At 45.5% G+C, this 19198-nt stretch overlaps 1 protein-coding gene across 3 annotated transcripts in view; it reads right to left on the bottom strand.

Moving 5' to 3' along the window:
* Positions 1-11616: 11616 nt before the first annotated feature.
* c15h3orf52 (chromosome 15 C3orf52 homolog) overlaps positions 11617-19198 on the bottom strand; it is a 30504-nt gene continuing 22922 nt past the window's right edge. For 2 of the 3 annotated variants that reach the window (XM_029716060.1, XM_029716058.1), the window contains exons 6-9: positions 16120-16190; positions 13967-14148; positions 13045-13104; positions 11617-12170 (exon numbers count right to left, since the gene is read on the bottom strand). In XM_029716060.1, coding sequence (XP_029571920.1) covers positions 13067-13104; positions 13967-14148; positions 16120-16190 — 291 coding nt within the window. In that variant the 3' untranslated portion in view covers positions 11617-12170; positions 13045-13066. The remainder of the gene's footprint in view (positions 12171-13044; positions 13105-13966; positions 14149-16119; positions 16191-19198) is intronic. The other variant, XM_029716059.1, reaches the window with a different exon arrangement.

The raw sequence follows: 19198 nt of genomic DNA, 5'->3' as shown, positions 1-19198 counted from the left end.
TGCTGAAACCACATCGCAGGTATTCAAAACACAAAACAGACAATTTTCCCCAACTATGCATACAAACTATGCATACAAATGAGACACACACACACACACACACACACACACACACACACACACACACACACATCAAATGAATCTAACTTAGTGACAATCGAGATCAAACTAATGTGACATATTCAAAACACTACTATCAGAACCTATTTCAGTGTAAAGACTTAGATGTTGTTGTTATGCTGTATATTGTTTGTGTTTACTCAAACAAGAAAGGAACACAAATGCAAAAAAAAATTGTTTTAAATTTGAACATGACTCAATACATGTGAAACAGCATACTGTAAGCACATATATAGTAAAAATGCAAACATAAAGTAAATATATTTTGCATATGCAAAGGAAGAAAAATGTTCCTGTTTGTACTACTGTACGTTACGGAAATCAAAATCATAACTGTAAAGTGAAGAAACATTGCGAAAACAATGGATCATGTCTGTTGTTTTGGTCCGGACACAGATTTTTCATCAACATCACAGGCTCCTTGGCCAGTCAGCGGGGGAAATAACTTCAGTCATGACGCTTCCTCCCCTGACAGGAAGACACCACAGGGCTCCTTTACCAAGGTTCCGTTCTAGGACCACTATTGTTTTCACTATATATTTTACCTCTTGGGGATGTCATTCGAAAAACATAATGTTAACTTTCACTGCTATGCGGATGACACACAGCTGTACATTTCAATGAAACATGGTGAAGCCCCAAAATTGCCCTCGCTAGAAACCTGTGTCTCAGACATAAGGAAGTGGATGGCTGCAAACTTTCTACTCTTAAACTCGGACAAAACAGAGATGCTTGTTCTAGGTCCCAAGAAACAAAGAGATCTTCTGTTGAATCTGACAATTAATCTGGATGGTTGTACAGTCGTCTCAAATAAAACTGTGAAGGACCTCGGCGTTACTCTGGACCCTGATCTCTCTTTTGAAGAACATATCAAGACTGTTTCAAGGACAGCTTTTTTCCATCTACGTAATATTGCAAAAATCAGAAACTTTCTGTCCAAAAATGACGCAGAAAAATTAATCCATGCCTTTGTTACTTCTAGGTTGGACTACTGCAATGCTCTACTTTCCGGCTACCCGGATAAAGAACTAAATAAACTTCAGTTAGTGCTAAATACGGCTGCTAGAATCCTGACTAGAACCAAAAAATGTGATCATATTACTCCAGTGCTAGCCTCCCTACACTGGCTTCCTGTTAAGGCAAGGGCTGATTTCAAGGTTTTACTGCTAACCTACAAAGCATTACATGGGCTTGCTCCTACCTATCTTTCCGATTTGGTCCTGCCGTAAATACCTACACGTACGCTACGGTCACAAGACGCGGCCTCCTAATTGTTCCTAGAATTTCTAAGCAAACAGCTGGAGGCAGAGGTTTCTCCTGTAGAGCTCCATTTTTATGGAATAGTCTGCCTACCCATGTGAGAGACGCAGACTCAGTCTCAACCTTTAAGTCTTTACTGAAGACATATCTCTTCAGTAGGTCCTATGATTAAGTGTAGTCTGGCCCAGGGGTGTGAAGGTGAACGGAAAGGCTGGAGCAACGAACCGCCCTTGCTGTCTCTGCCTGGCCGGTTTCCCCTCTTTCCATTGGGATTCTCTGCCTCTACCCCTATTACGGGGGCTGAGTCACTGGCTTACTGGTGTTCTTCCATGCCGTCTCTGGGAGGGGTGCGTCACTTGAGTGGGTTGAGTCACTGACGTGGTCTTCCTGTCTGGGTTGGCGCCCCCCCTTGGGCTGTGCCGTGGCGGAGATCTTTGTGGGCTATACTCGGCCTTGTCCCGGGATGGTATGTTGGTGGTTGGAGATATCCCTCCAGTGGTGTGGAGGCTGTGCTTTGGCAAAGGGGGTGGGGTTATATCCTACCTGTTTGGCCCTGTCCGGGGGTTTCATCGGATGGGGCCACAGTGTCTCCTGACCCCTCCTGTCTCAGCCTCCAGTATTTATGCTGAAGTAGTTTATGTGTCGGGGGGCTAGGGTCAGTCTGTCACATCTGGAGTATTTCTCTTGTCTTTTCCGGTGTCCTGTGTGAATTTAAATATGCTCTCTCTAATTCTCTTTCTTTCTCTCTCTCGGACGACCTGAGCCCTAGGACCTAGGACCATGCCTCAGGACTACCTGGCCTGATGACTCCTTGCTGTCCCCAGTTCACCTGGCCGTGCTGCTGCTCCAGTTCCAACTGTTCTGCCTGCAGCTATGGAACCCTGACCTGTTCACCGGACGTGCTACCTGTCCCAGACCTGCTGTTTTCAACTCTCTAGAGACAGCAGGAGCGGTAGAGATACTCTCAAAGATCGGCTATGAAAAAGCCAACTGACACTTACTCTTGTGATACTGACTTGTTGAACCCTCGACAACTACTATGATTATTATTATTTGACAATGCTGGTCATTTATGAACATTTTAACATCTAGGCCATGTGCTGTTATAATCTCCACCCGGCACAGCCAGAAGAGGACTGGCCACCCCTCATAACCTGGTTCCTCTCTAGGTTTCTTCCTAGGTTTTGGCCTTTCTAGGGAGTTTTTCCTAGCCACCGTGCTTCTACACCTGCATTGCTTGATGTTTGGGGTTTTAGTCTGGGTTTCTGTACAGCACTTTGAGATATCAGCTGATGTAAGAAGGGCTTTATAAATACATTTGATTTGATATGTTCATGGGGATTTGCGATCATACACCGTTCACCGCCATGCTGAAAACAACCCCTCTATAGTGTTTGAGACATTGGGAATATGGTGAGAGATAGAGAATTGTAAACCTGGGATGGTCATGGAACCAGATGTGGATCTGAGCAGTCTGATTTAAACATACATTTGCTACTCAGGATCACCTGGCCCTCTCTGCTCTGGCTGAAAACGATTGTCATGTAAAAGTATTCAGGAAACTAAGGATGTGGACAGTGTTGTATGGTCCATGGGTGGCATGGTGATGGAAGACCACATTGTGGCTCACCGCTGCGCATATGGTGACATTTCCCCCTGCGCTGGCCAGGTACCCCCCTGCTCTGGCCAGGTACCCCCTGCTCTGGCCAGGTACCTCATGATATTTCCCCCTGCCCTGGCCAGGTACCCCCTGCGCTGGCCAGGTACACCCCTGCGCTGGCCAGGTACCCCCTGCTCTGGCCAGGTACCTCATGACATTTCCCCCTGCTCTGGCCAGGTACCCCCTGCTCTGGCCAGGTACCTCATGACATTTCCCCCTGCTCTGGCCAGGTACCTCATGACCTTTCCCCCTGCGCTGGCCAGGTACCTCATGACTGGCCAGGTATCTCATGACATTTCCCCCTGCGCTGGCCAGGTACCTCATGACTGGCCAGGTACCTCATGACCTTTCCCCCTGCGCTGGCCAGGTACCTCATGACTGGCCAGGTATCTCATGACATTTCCCCCTGCGCTGGCCAGGTACCTCATGACTGGCCAGGTACCTCATGACATTTCCCCCTGCGCTGGCCAGGTACCTCATTGATGGCGAGTTGACCAATGATGTTCCTTCCTCTCCTCCTCGTCTTCGCCTAAATTTAATCCAGCCTCATCTATGAATATGAGTTCCTGGGGCGATGGCACGGACATCCAACTCCAAGGATTCTCTGAAATGACAGTAAATACTGTAATTTCTGTATAGTAAAGTTCACTGGCAACATCAATGAGTCTCTAATGTTTTATGAGTGTAATACTACTACATTAATTACTTGGACATATTCCGTACCGTTTATCCTTCACTCTTTGGGAATTCCTTTCAAACGGGTCTCTGTAGATTTGCTTCATCCGGAGTTGGTGTTTCTTAAGGATGGGGGCTATGGTTGATAAACTCACTCTGATGTTATGGAAGATGGCAGGGGTTTTTCAATCATCTGTTGTTGGACTTCCCCTGTAGTCTTACGCCATTATTTTCAACTACCGTTTGCACAATGGCAGCTTCCTGTTAGTTCTGTAAACAGACGCGCTCTACCACCATGTGGTCTTCGTCTTTCAGTTCTACCAAAAACAAAAATAGCATACGGTACAGTAAACACTACAGTAATACAGTATACAAGATAAACATGTTACAAAGTAGTATAGCTCCCAATTTCATACATACAGTAATACATGAACCATTGACTTTGTTTCCCCTTACAGGATGTATTGGAATCTACAGTCTTTACTGTGCTTTATGTTGTACTATTGTCAAGTAGTAAAAGTACTAGAGAGGTCCAATGTCTGCAGTACAAACCTCTTCTCATTGTGGAACGTCTGGATGATTGATGCTACGGTGAAGTGGCTCATATTGGGCAGCACTCCCTGCCCAGCCTCTCTCAAGGTCAAACCATGGTGGACCACATGGTCTGCCCAGCCTCTCTCAAGGTCAAACCATGGTGGACCACATGGTCTGCCCAGCCTCTCTCAAGGTCAAACCATGGTGGACCACATGGTCTGCCCAGCCTCTCTCAAGGTCAAACCATGGTGGACCACATGGTCTGCCCAGCCTCTCTCAAGGTCAAACCATGGTGGACCACATGGTCTGCCCAGCCTCTCTCAAGGTCAAACCATGGTTGACCACATGGTCTGCCCAGCCTCTCTCAAGGTCAAACCATGGTGGACCACATGGTCTGCCCAGCCTCTCTCAAGGTCAAACCATGGTTGATCACATGGTCTGCCCAGCCTCTCTCAAGGTCAAACCATGGTGGACCACATGGTCTGCCCAGCCTCTCTCAAGGTCAAACCATGGTGGACCACATGGTCCACCGCAGTCACCCGAATTTCATCAGGGATTTATTCTCCTTGTTCTTTTTCCAACCTACCAACCTACATCTACCTCTCTGCCAAGTTTGCTTCCATTGTTCTCCATCCACAGGAGTACTCACCTGCAACCTTTTTATCCATACCAAAGGTCTGATTGCAAAGTGTAATCTGGTTCAGGTTATTAATCAACCTACCAGGGTGTTTACAAACACTACAGGAACAAGATCATCCACATGTATCGATCACATTTTTACTAATACTGTAGAACCTTGTTCTAAAGCTGTATCTGTACCCATTGGATGCAGTGATCACAATATATAGTGGAAAGCCAAAGTTCCAACAGACCTAATAATAGTGTATTTTTGTTGTGACTCTTATGTGGATGATGTTAAAAATATTTGTTGGTCTGATGTGATTAATGAGGAGCATCCAGACGCTGCACTTGATGAATTTATCAAATTGCTTCTTTCAATTATTGCTAAACATTCACCTGTTAAGAAACTGACTATTAGAACTGTTAAGGCTCCATGGATTGATGAGGAAATGAAAAACTGTATGGTTGAAAGAGACGGGGCAAAAGGAGTGGCTAATAAGTCTGGCTACACATCTGATTGGTTTACTTACTGCAAAATGAGAAATGATGTGACTAAACTCAACAAAAAGAAGAAGAAACTGTATCGTGAAGACAAGATCAGTGATATAAAGTACTTTAAATGAAATGATGGGCAGAAAGACAAATTCAACTCCATCTTTCATCCAATCAGATGGCTTATTCATCACAAAACCATTTGAGGTTGCCGATTATTTTAATGATTAACTTCATTGGCAAAGTGGACAAATTTAGGCAGGAAGTGCCAACAACGAACAGTGAGCCATCATACTCTTGCATAAAAAAAAATAATAATAATGAAAGAAAAGCATTGCAAGCTTGAATTTTGTAAAGTTAGTGAGGGAGAGGTGAAAAAACATTGTTATCGATCAATATTGACAAACATCCTGGCGTTGACAACTTAGATGGAAAGCTACTGAGGATGGGAGCTGACTCTATAGCCACTCCTATCTGTCATATCTTTAATCTGAGCCTAGAGGAAAGTCTTTGTCCTCAGGCCTGGAGGGAAACCAAAGTAATTCCACTACCCAGGAGTGGTAAAGCTGCCTTTACTGGTTCTAACAGCAGACCTATCAGCTTGCTGCCAGCTCTTAGCAAACTGTTGGAAAAAAATAGTGTTTGACCAAATACAATGCTATTTCTCTGTAAACAAATGAACAACAGACTTTCAGCATGCTTATAGAGAAGGGCACTCAACATGTTCTGCACTGACACAAATGACTGATGATTGGTTGAAATAAATTGAAAATAAGAAGATTGTGGGAGCTGTACTGTTAGATTTCAGTGCAGCCTTTGATATTATTGACCATAACCTGTTCGTGCCGTGGCAGAGATCTTTGTGGGCTATACTCGGCCTTGTCTCAAGATGGTACGTTGGTGGTTGAAGATATCCCTCTAGTGGTGTGGGGGCTGTGCTTTGGCAAAGTGGGTGGGGTTATATCCTTCCTGTTTGGCCCTGTCCGGGGGTTTCATTGGATGGGGCCACAGTGTCTCCTGACCCCTCCTGTCTCAGCCTCCAGTATTTATGCTACAGTAGTTTATGTGTCGGGGGGCTAGGGTCAGTCTGTTATATCTGGAGTATTTCTCCTGTCTTATCCGGTGTCCTGTGTGAATTTCAGTATGCTCTCTCTAATTCTCTCTTTCTCTCTTTCTTTCTTTCTTTCTCTCTCTCGGAGGACCTGAGCCCTAGGACCATGCCTCAGGTCTACCTGACATGATGACTCCTTGCTGTCCCCAGTCCACCTGGTCATGTTGTTGCTCCAGTTTCAACTGTTCTGCCTGCGGCTATGGAACCCTGACCTGTTCACCGGACGTGCTACCTTGTCCAAGACCTGCTGTTTTAAAATCTCTAGAGACAGCAGGAGCGGTAGAGATACTCTCAATGATCGGCCATGAAAAGCCAACTGACATTTACCCCTGAGGTGCTGACCTGTTGCACCCTCGACAACCACTGTGATTATTATTATCTGACCTTGCTGGTCATCTATGAACATTTGAACATCTTGGCCATGTCCTGTTATAGTAAATCAGGCATCCATCTCTCCTGTTATAGTAAATCAGGCATCCATCTCTCCTGTTATAGTAAATCAGGCATCTATCTCTCATGTTATAGTGAATCAGGCATCTATCTCTCATGTTATAGTAAATCAGGCATCTATCTCTCCTGTTATAGTAAATCAGGCATCTATCTCTCCTGTTATAGTAAATCAGGCATCAATCCTGTTATAGTAAATCAGGCATCCAGCGCTCCTGTTATAGTAAATCAGGCATCCAACGCTCCTGTTATAGTGAATCAGGCATCCACCTCTCCTGTTATAGTGAATCAGGCATCCAGCCCTCCTGTTATAGTAAATCAGGCATCCAGCACTCCTGTTATAGTAAATCAGGCATCCAGCCTTCCTGTTATAGTAAATCAGGCATCTATCTCTCTTGTTATAGTAAATCAGGCATCTATCTCTCCTGTTATAGTGAATCAGGCATCCATCGCTCCTGTTATAGTAAATCAGGCATCCAGCCCTACTGTTACAGTGAATCAGGCATCCAGCGCTCCTGTTATAGTAAATCAGGCATCCAGCCCTACTGTTATAGTAAATCAGGCATCCAGCCCTACTGTTATAGTGAATCAGGCATCCAGCGCTCCTGTTATAGTAAATCAGGCATTCAGCGCTCCTGTTATAGTGAATCAGGCATCCAGCTCTCCTGTTATAGTAAATCAGGCATCTATCTTTCTTGTTATAGTAAATCAGGCATCCATCTCTCCTGTTATAGTGAATCAGGCATCTATATCTCCTGTTATAGTGAATCAGGCATCTATCTCTCCTGTTATAGTAAATCAGGCATCTATCTCTCCTGTTATAGTAAATCAGGCATCCATCTCTCCTGTTATAGTGAATCAGGCATCTATCTCTCCTGTTATAGTAAATCAGGCATCCATCTCTCCTGTTATAGTGAATCAGGCATCCATCTCTCCTGTTATAGTAAATCAGGCATCCATCTCTCCTGTTATAGTGAATCAGGCATCTATCTCTCCTGTTATAGTGAATCAGGCATCCATCGCTCCTGTTATAGTAAATCAGGCATCCAGCCCTCCTGTTATAGTGAATCAGGCATCTATCTCTCCTGTTATAGTGAATCAGGCATCCATCGCTCCTGTTATAGTAAATCAGGCATCCAGCCCTCCTGTTATAGTGAATCAGGCATCTATCTCTCCTGTTATAGTGAATCAGGCATCCATCGCTCCTGTTATAGTAAATCAGGCATCCAGCCCTCCTGTTATAGTAAATCAGGCATCTAGCGCTCCTGTTATAGTAAATCTGCCTTTAGAAGATCAGTCCTGTTGAAAACAGGATTAAAGAGGAAGGCAGGCAGGAAGGCACACCAGGCCAGCCAACATGCCAGGCCAGCTGACACAGACAAACGGCTCTGACAGCCAATGTCTATGAGCTCTTGGCATGGAGTATTACTAGGCAGTAGGCTTACTACCAGGGGATCCTTCGCTCTCACAGCATGAGATAATTAAAAAATATATATTTGTGTTTAACTAGGCTAGTCAGTTAAGAACAAATTCGTATTTACAATGACGGCCCAACTGGGGAACAGTGGGTTAACCGCCTTGTTCAGGGGCCGAATGACAGATTTTTACCTTGTCAGCTAGGGGAATTCGATCCAGCAAACCTTTCGGTTACTGGTCCAACGCTCTAACCACTAGGCTACCTGCCTATGAATTAATTCTATAATATCTTAGAATATCTTGGTCTTTCTTCCTCTTTGACCTGAAACCAGTTTCTACAGTATTCCATCTGTATGATCAGTATTCTCAATCTCCTCCTCCAAAGCAGGAGCATTCAGCATTAGCTTTACATGGAAACATCCGGCTGTAGGCTCAAATATAATATAAAGGACCAGTGGATGGAAGAACTGTGAATGTCCTGTGTTTTAAATATAGATTTCCACACTACGAGGTTGAAATAATACTGTGAAACTGTGAAAATTATGATAATGCCGTTTTAGTGTAAGAGCTGTTTGAAAAACGCCGCCAGAAATTTCAGCCCGTTTTGGTGGGATGAAGTTTTGGCCTGCCTAGTGACATCACCAGGCGGTAAATTAGTTAATAGACCAATAAGAAAGAGAGTTCTAAAACCTCTCAGCCAATAACAGCTAGTTTCCAGTTTTCCCCCCTCCCCTTTCAGACCACTCCCAGATAGTCCTAGCAAAATTCCTTCTTGAGAAATTGCTCTTTGCTAAGAAGCAATTTTTTGTTTATTTTCAACCATTTTAATTGAAAACAATCACAGTAAGGTACTTGTTAACTACAAATTATTTGATATTGACATAAAAAAAAAAAAAAAATTAAACCTGCACTGGACCTTTAATAAAGTCTTCTAGAAGAATCTACACCCATGTATAGCCTGCTGAGACATATAAACCTATTATACTCATCTCATCCCAGGATCCAGTCCTCTGGCGGCAGACTTAGCGCGTGGGAACACAGCCAGGCGAGCTCCAAATAGCACTTTATTTTAAGGTACTGTTTCCAGTATTTACCTGGTATTTATAAATTGTAGTAAAAAGGGGTACTTTCTGGAAATTTAGGCTACTTAAAATAATTTAAAACAATAGAACAAGCAATACACAAGTTACTATTGTGTAATAACCATTGACCTTTCTAAGGAGACACCTGATCATTTCTGAACCCGGTGTTTAATACCTTTTACAGATAAAAAACATGTGAAAATCTGAATTTTTTCATAAGTTTACTATTCCGTTAGTCAACACTTTTCCAACTCTTTTGCTTGTGCGTCAAACTCGGATTTTACTACACAATTTCAGCAACTGTAAATGTTTTTTTTTTTAAAGTCGTACCAAGAAATCATTTCCTTTTCCATTGTCTGCCGTCCATCCTTAGCTGTTGTTGTTGGATCCACATTAACCTTTAAACTCTGGTGACATGTTATTGTCCGTAACTGTGGCAACAAATGTCAATCAATTACAAAGTCAGATGTCAACTGACTCAGGCTTAAACAGACGATCTGGACATTTCCTGGATTCCTCGAGCTACGAACTCACCGCTGCTTAATGACCAGGAGGAAGAGGAGGAGGAGGAAATTAACCCCTAGCCTCTTCAGGGCATATACAAGCACACTGATGACATCATTGATATTGCAAGTACTATATCCCCCCCAAAAAAACACAGTTATACTGGAGTTAAGTAGCGCAGTACTTTTGAGTATTAGTGCAGTTTTTGGAAAGTACTGCGTCTGAAATTACAGTACACCCTGTTGGTTCAGAGAGCAGTGTAGAGACAGTAGAGACAGTAGAGGTACAAAGACACATGGAACATCAGGAGACAGTAGAGACAGTAGGGACAGTAGAGACAGTAGAGACAGTAGGGACAGTAGCGACAGTAGAGGTACAGAGACACATGGAACATCAGGAGACAGTAGAAACAGTAGGGACAGTAGAGACAGTAGAGGTACAGAGACACATGGAACATCAGGAGACAGTAGAGACAGTAGGGACAGTAGGGACAGTAGAGACAGTAGGGACAGTAGAGGTACAGAGACACATGGAACATCAGGAGACAGTAGAGACAGTAGGGACAGTAGAGACAGTAGAGTTAGTAGTGGTACAGAGACACATGGAACATCAGGAGACAGTAGGGACAGTAGAGACAGTAGAGACAGTAGGGACAGTAGGGACAGTAGGGACATTAGTGGTACAGAGACACATGGAACATCAGGAGACAGAAGAGACAGTAGAGACAGTAGAGACAATAGAGACACGGAACATCAAGAGACAGTAGGGACAGTAGAGACAGTAGGGACAGTAGGGACAGTAGAGACAGTAGTGGTACAGAGACACATGGAACATCAGGAGACAGTAGGGACAGTAGGGACAGTAGGGACAGTAGAGACAGTAGTGGTACAGAGACACATGGAACATCAGGAGACAGAAGAGACAGTAGAGACAATAGAGACACGGAACATCAAGAGACAGTAGGGACAGTAGAGACAGTAGGGACAGTAGGGACAGTAGAGACACGGAACATCAAGAGACAGTAGGGACAGTAGAGACAGTAGAGACAGTAGGGACAGTAGAGACAGTAGAGACACGGAACATCAAGAGACAGTAGGGACAGTAGAGACAGTAGAGACAGTAGGGACAGTAGAGACAGTAGGGACAGTAGAGACAGTAGGGACATTAGAGGTACAGAAATACATGGAACATCAGGAGACAGTAGAGACAGTAGGGACAGGATATAGTATATAGTAATCCTTCTAACCCCCCCCCCCTAAAAGATTTAGATGCACTATTGTAAAGTGGTTGTTCCACTGGATATCATAAGGTGAATGCACCAATTTGTAAGTCGCTCTGGATAAGAGCGTCTGCTAAATGACTTAAATGTAAAATGTAAATGAACAGTAGAGACAGTAGAGGGACAGAGATACATTATCAGCACCTAGTGATCAGTCATGTGGATCACGGACAACTTCTGTACAGGAAAACAGGTAAACAGGAAACAGGAAAACAAGAAAACAGGAAACAGGAAACAGGAAAACAACAAAAGTGCAACTTTCTGCAGGTTGAATATCGTGGTCACTCAAGTCATTGCTTCTGCATAGCTGAGAATGAAACGACAATTGGATTTGAGTGACACAGCACCCAGTTAGCGGTATGAGGCAGAGGGATTGTTTTGGCTAACGAAGACAATTCCTTCCAGAATACAATAATAAAATAAAAAATAACATTTATTTCACAAAATTACAAAATGCAGTTTCCAATCAATTCGTGTAAAATGTAAAAGAATATAAAGATTGACGCAATGCCTCATATTGGAATAGTCCTCCCCTCAGACATAATATATATACTACAGAGTAGGTATCAGGAAGTCACATCACAACAGATAAAAACATCTGGCTTGGCCACAGACATTGTTAATCCACTTTGACACTTTATAACACGCTAAAATAATACACTGTCAAACACCGCGTATAAACACTTAATGTCAACACCTCATTCCAAAAGTACACTTAGGCCTTTCCATTCTCTTGGCTACTTGAGATAAATGGAATGATTGGAATATGTAGAAAAGTCTCATCAATGTCTATTTGTCATACAGTCTGTCAGGTTGTACATGCCACTGATACAGTAGTAGTGGTCCAGTTTCACAGGATTCCACTGTGTGTGTCTGTCTGGGTTGGTCCATGGGTTCTATGTATCTGTCGGGATATTCTACTCGATCAGGTGGGTCTCTTGATCTGCTCATCCTCGTGCTGGGGAAACTCTAAAATAAAGAAACACATTTTTGTTTAAAAACACTAGAAAGCAAACATATCTCCCCTCTTTCTGGCTGTGGCCTCATCCTCATGTCACTTCCTCATCCTCATGTCACTTCCTCATCCTCATGTCACTTCCTCATCCTCATGTCACTTCCTCATCCACAAGTCACTTCCTCATCCTCATGTCACTTCCTCATCCTCATGCCACTTCCTCATCCTCATGTCACTTCCTCATGTCACTTCCTCATCCTCATGTCACTTCCTCATCCTCATGTCACTTCCTCATGTCACTTCCTCATCCTCATGCCACTTCCTCATCCTCATGCCACTTCCTCATCCTCATGCCACTTCCTCATCCTCATGCCACTTCCTCATCCTCATGTCACTTCCTCATCCTCACGTCACTTCCTCATCCTCAAGTCACTTCCTCATCCTCATGTCACTTCCTCATGTCACTTCCTCATCCTCATGTCACTTCCTCATCCTCATGCCACTTCCTCATCCTCATGTCACTTCCTCATCCTCATGTCACTTCCTCATGTCACTTCCTCATCCTCATGTCACTTCCTCATCCTCATGTCACTTCCTCATGTCACTTCCTCATCCTCATGCCACTTCCTCATCCTCATGTCACTTCCTCATCCTCATGTCACTTCCTCATCCTCAAGTCACTTCCTCATCCACAAGTCACTTCCTCAAGTCACTTCCTCATGTCACTTCCTCATCCTCAAGTCACTTCCTCATCCTCAAGTCACTTCCTCATCCTCAAGTCACTTCCTCATCCTCATGTCACTTCCTCTGAGATATGGCAACATCATCAAGACAGCAAAAACATGACAACCCTACAGACAGTCAGACTGTTTCACGACAATGTCTTACCCCCCAGATTATTGCATAATATTCACCAATACAGCACGCCACTTCTGCTCTCACCAGTCACTGCAAAGGACAAAGAATAAAGAGACACGCCGTTAAGAATAACATCACAGGAACATTTCAGAATTTTTTATTAATTTGTTTATATTTACAGATAATATTGTTATATTGTGAGCGCATGTGTGCCACTCTCACCCTGCATGCCCAGTGTGTGTGTCTCACCCTGCATGTCCAATGTGTGTGTGTGTCTCACCCTCCATGTCCACTGTGTCTCACCCTGCATGTCCAATGTGTATCTCACCCTGTATGTCCAGTGTGTGTGTATGTGTCTCACCCTGCAAGTCCAGTGTGTCTGTCTCACCCTGCAAGTCCAATGTGTATCTCACCCTGTATGTCCAGTGTGTGTGTCTCACCCTCCATGTCCACTGTGTCTCACCCTGCATGTCCAATGTGTATCTCACCCTGTATGTCCAGTGTGTGTGTGTGTGTCTCACCCTGCATGTCCAGTGTGTCTCACCCTGCATGTCCAATGTGTGTCTCACCCTGTATGTCCAGTGTGTGTGTGTGTGTGTGTGTGTCTCACCCTGCAAGTCCAGTGTGTCTGTCTCACCCTGCATGTCCACTGTGTCTCACTCTGCATGCCCAATGTGTATCTCACTCTGTATGTCCAGTGTGTGTGTGTGTGTGTCTCACCCTGCAAGTCCAGTGTGTCTGTCTCACCCTGCATGCCCAGTGTGTCTCACCCTGCATGTCCAATGTGTGTCTCACCCTGCATGTCCAATGTGTATCTCACTCTGTATGTCCAGTGTGCGTGTGTGTGTGTCTCACCCTGCAAGTCCAGTGTGTCTGTCTCACCCTGCATGTCCAATGTGTATCTCACCCTGTATGTCCAGTGTGTGTGTGTGTGTGTGTGTGTGTGTCTCACCCTGCATGTCCAGTGAAGCCGGGTGTATATACAGTGGGTGGTTGAGCTCAGGGTCTTGGTCATAGAGAGACTGTCTGAAGACATTATACACCATCTCTCTGCTCAGAGTGAACTGCTCCAACTCAGCATTATTCAGGGGCATCAGGAACCCCAGCCGGTAGTCAGCTACCACAGAGCCGTTTCTGAGAGGAAGATCAGACCAGACAGTCAATCATACAGTCGTCTCAAATAAAACTGTGAAGGACCTCGGCGTTACTCTGGACCCTGATCTCTCTTTTGAAGAACATATCAAGACTGTTTCAAGTACAGCTTTTTTTCCATCTACGTAACATTGCAAAAATCAGACATTTTCAGTCCAAAAATGATGCAGAAAAATTAATCCATGCTTTTGTCACTTCTAGGTTAGACTACTGCAATGCTCTACTTTCCGGCTACCCGGATAAAGCACTAAACAAACTTCAGTTAGTGCTAAATACGGCTGCTAGAATCCTGACTAGAACCAAAAAATTTGATCATATTACTCCAGTGCTAGCCTCCCTACACTGGCTTCCTGTTAAGGCAAGGGCTGATTTCAAGGTTTTACTGCTAACCTACAAAGCATTACATGGGCTTGCTCCTACCTATCTTTCCGATTTGGTCCTGCGTACATAACTACACGTACGCTACGGTCACAAGACGCAGGCCTCCTTATTGTCCCTAGAATTTCTAAGCAAACAGCTGGAGGCAGGGCTTTCTCCTATAGAGCTCCATTTTTATGGAATGGTCTGCCTACCCATGTGAGAGACGCAGACTCAGTCTCAACCTTTAAGTCTTAATTGAAGACTCATCTCTTCAGTAGGTCATATGATTGAGTGTAGTCTGGCCCAGGGGTGTGAAGGTGAACGGAAAGGCACTGGAGCAACGAACCGCCCTTGCTGTCTCTGCCTAGCTGGTTCCCCTCTTTCCACTGGGATTCTCTGCCTCTAACCCTATTACAGGGGCTGAGTCACTGGCTTACTGGTGTTCTTCCATGCCGTCCATGGGAGGGGTGCGTCACTTGAGTGGGTTGAGTCACTGACGTGGTCTTCCTGTCTGGGTTGGCGTACCCCCCTTGGGTTGTGCCGTGGGGGAGATCTTTGTGGGCTATACTCGGCCTTGTCTCAGGATGGTACGTTGGTGGTTGAAGATATCTCTCTAGTGGTGTGGGGGCTGTGCTTTGGCAAAGTGGGTGGGGTTATATCCTTCCTGTTTGGCCCTGTCCGGGGGTTTCATCGGATGGGACCACAGTGTCTCCTGACCCCTCCTGTCTCAGCCTCCAGTATTTATGCTGAAGTAGTTTATGTGTCGGGGGCTAGGGTCAGTCTGTTATATCTGGAGTATTTCTCCTGTCTTATCCGGTGTCCTGTGTGAATTTAAGTATGCTCTCTCTAATTCTTTCTTTCTCTCTCTCAGAGGACCTGAGCCCTAGGACCATGCCCCAGGACTACCTGGTCTGATGACTCCTTGCTGTCCCCAGTCCACTGGGCAGTGCTGCTGCTCCAGTTTCAACTGTTCTGCCTGCGGCTATGGAACCCTGACCTGTTCACCGGACGTGCTACCTTGTCCTGGACCTGCTGTTTTGGACTCTCTATCTACCGCAGCTGCTGTATCTAACTCTGAATGATCGGCTATGAAAAGCCAACTAACATTTACTCCTGAGGTGCCGATCTGTTGCACCCTCTATGATTATTATTATCTGACCCTGCTGGTCATCTATGAACATTTGAACATCTTGGCCATGTTCTGTTATAATCTCCACCCGGCACAGCCAGAAGAGGACTGGCCACCCCTCATAGCCTGGTTCCTCTCTAGGTTTCTTCCTAGGTTCTGGCCTTTCTAGTTTGTCCTATCCACTGTGTTTCTACATCTGCATTGCTTGCTGTTTGGGGTTTTAGGCTGGGTTTCTGTACAGCACTTTGAGATATCAGCTGATGTAAGAAGGGCTTTATAAATACATTTGATTTGAATCATCATGTCCTTGCTACGACCAAGAGTTTTCCCAGAAGACTTGACCAAGAAAAACAGGCTTTACTGTAATTATATATGATTGCGGAAAGTACTGCATCGTACTGGAAATAGACAGCCTTTCAATAAAGACAGTAGAATATGTATTACTTTGTTTTACAATGTGTTACCTGAAGTCAGAGATTTCAACACTGGAGAAGTAGCGACTCAGGGCCGGAGATGAACTGTAGAGCTCAGACAACTGAGTGGAGAGAGAGAGGTGGAGTGGAGAGAGGTGGAGTGGAGAGAGGTGGAGGGGAGAGAGGTGGAGGGGAGAGAGGTGGAGGGGAGAGAGGTGGAGTGGAGAGAGGTGGAGGGGAGAGAGGGAGAAGTGGAGTTGAGAGAGAGAGAAAAAGGGAAAGAGAGAGAGAGAGGAGGGGAGAGAGAGAAAAAGAGAGAGAGGGGGAGGGAGGGAGAGAGGAGAAAGTGAAAGTGAAGGAAAGAGCACGAGAGAGAAAATGAGAGTAAGAATGAGTGTGTGAATGTATTTCCTTGGAACTCAACTACCTCTCACTGTCATGGAATTTCCCTTGTTCCAGTTAACCCCTCCCCTTTCAGATTCCTTCCACTTTCTAACTTACACTGATAACACCAGAATACGCTAAACTCCTGTCCAGGGACAAGTTTGACAGAACAATAAATTAACAGGTGGTGGTATTTCAATTATTATGTTTTTTTTGCATGATAATACTGTTTAAAATTTTGAGAATAAATATTTTGAGAATAAAGTCGCAGTTATATTTCAAGATTAATGTAGGAGACTTGGTTAAGGTCATGACTCCCTGGCAACACCGTAGAAACGCCTGAGTTAAATGATCTGTTGAAACTATACATCCTTGCTCTTTTATAAAATAATAATTTATGATATTATAAGTATTAGGACCTGGTTAAGGTTGCGCCGCGGATTCCTTTCAGGAGGAACCGCGGTTACATACATAGGTAGAGATGCTCGGGGTGTGTGTGTATGCATGGGCGGGGTGTGTGTGTGTGTGGGCGGGGTGTGTGCGTATGCATGGGCGGGGTGTGTGTGTATGCACGTGTGTGTGTGTGTGTGTGTGTGTGTGTGTGTGTGTGTGTGTGTGTGTGTGTGTGTGTGTACCTGGTGTAGTGTGTGTGTGTACCTGGTGTAGTGTGTGTGTGTGTGTGTGTGTGTGTGTACCTGGTGTAGTGTGTGTGTGTGTGTACCTGGTGCAGTGTGTGTGTGTGTACCTGGTGTAGTGTGTGTAGTGTGTGTGTGTGTGTGTGTGTGGTAAAAAGTAGGGGCAAAAAACAAATGGCCATAAATCTAGTGATCTAATAACCTTGTTCACTCAATCTAGAGATGTCATTTATTTATACATTTGTTTACTTAACCTTTATTTAACTAGTCAGTTAAGAACAAATTCTTATTTACAATGACAGCCTACAGGGGAACAGTGGGTTAACTGCCTTGTTCAGGGGCAGAACGACAGATTTTTTGCCTTGTCAGCTCAGGGATTTGATCCACCAACCTTTCGGTTACTAGCCCAACGCTCTAACCACTAGGCTACCTGCTTCTCTAACCACTAGGCTACCTTCCTCTAACCACTAGGCTACCTGCCTCCTCTAACCACTAGGCTACCTTCCTCTAACCACTAGGCTACCTGCCGCTCTAACCACTAGGCTACCTGCCTCTCTAACCACTAGGCTACCTGTCGCTCTAACCACTAGGCTACATGCCTCTCTAACCACTAGGCTAAGCTACCTGCCTCTCTAACCGCTAGGCTAGGCTACCTGCCTCTCTAAGCACTAGGCTAGGCTACCTGTCGCTCTAACCCCTTGTCTAGGCTACCTGCCGCTCTAAGCACTAGGCTAGGCTACCTGTTGCTCTAACCACTAGGCTACCTGTTGCTCTAACCACTAGGCTACCTGTCGCTCTAACCACTAGGCTACCTGCCTCTCTAACCACTAGGCTAGGCTACCTGCCTCTCTAACCACTAGGCTACCTGCCGCTCTAACCACTAGGCTAGGCTAACTGCCTCTCTAACTACTAGGCTACCTGCCTCCTCTAACCACTAGGCTAGGCTACCTGTCTCTCTAACCACTAGGCTACCTGCCTCTCTAACCACTAGGCTACCTGCCGCTCTAACCACTAGGCTAGGCTACCTGCCTCTCTAACTACTAGGCTACCTGCCTCCTCTAACCACTAGGCTAGGCTACCTGTCTCTATAACCACTAGGCTACCTGCCTCTCTAACCACTAGGCTAGGCTACCTGCCTCTCTAACCACTAGGCTACCTGTCTCTCTAACCACTAGGCTAGGCTACCTGCCTCTCTAACCACTAGGCTACCTGCATCTCTAACCACTAGGCTACCTGTCTCTCTAACCACTAGACTACCTGCCTCCTCTAACCACTAGGCTACCTGCCTCCTCTAACCACTAGGCTACCTGCCTCCTCTAACCACTAGGCTACCTGCCTCCTCTAACCACTAGGCTACCTGCCTCCTCTAACCACTAGGCTACCTGCCTCTCTAACCACTAGGCTACCTGTCTCTCGAACCACTAGGCTAGGCTACCTGCCTCTCTAACCACTAGGCTACCTGCCTCCTCTAACCACTAGGCTACCTGCCTCCTCTAACCACTAGGCTACCTGCCTCTCTAACCACTAGGCTACCTGTCTCTCGAACCACTAGGCTAGGCTACCTGCCTCTCTAACCACTAGGCTACCTGCCTCTCTAACCACTAGGCTACCTGCCTCCTCTAACCACTAGGCTACCTGCCTCCTCTAACCACTAGGCTACCTGCCTCTTCTAACCACTAGGCTACCTGCCTCCTCTAACCGCTAGGCTACCTGCCTCCTCTAACCACTAGGCTTCCTGCCTCTTCTAACCACTAGGCTACCTGCTCCTCTAACCACTAGGCTACCTGCCTCTCTAACCACTAGGCTACCTGCCTCCTCTAACCACTAGGCTACCTGCCTCCTCTAACCACTAGGCTACCTGCTCTAACCACTAGGCTAGGCTACCTGCCTCTCTAACCACTAGGCTACCTGTCTCTCTAACCACTAGGCTACCTGCCTCTCTAACCACTAGGCTAGGCTACCTGCCTCTCTAACCGCTAGGCTACCTGTCGCTCTAACCACTAGGCTACCTGCCTCCTCTAACCGCTAGGCTACCTGCCTCCTCTAACCACTAGGCTAGGCTACCTGCCTCTCTAACCACTAGGCTAGGCTACCTGCCTCTCTAACCACTA

This window comes from Salmo trutta, chromosome 26 (assembly GCF_901001165.1).
Source record: "Salmo trutta chromosome 26, fSalTru1.1, whole genome shotgun sequence".
NCBI lineage: Eukaryota > Metazoa > Chordata > Actinopteri > Salmoniformes > Salmonidae > Salmo > Salmo trutta.
The sequence above is the reverse complement of the archived record's forward strand: the minus strand, read 5'-3'. Positions and strand labels throughout refer to the sequence as shown.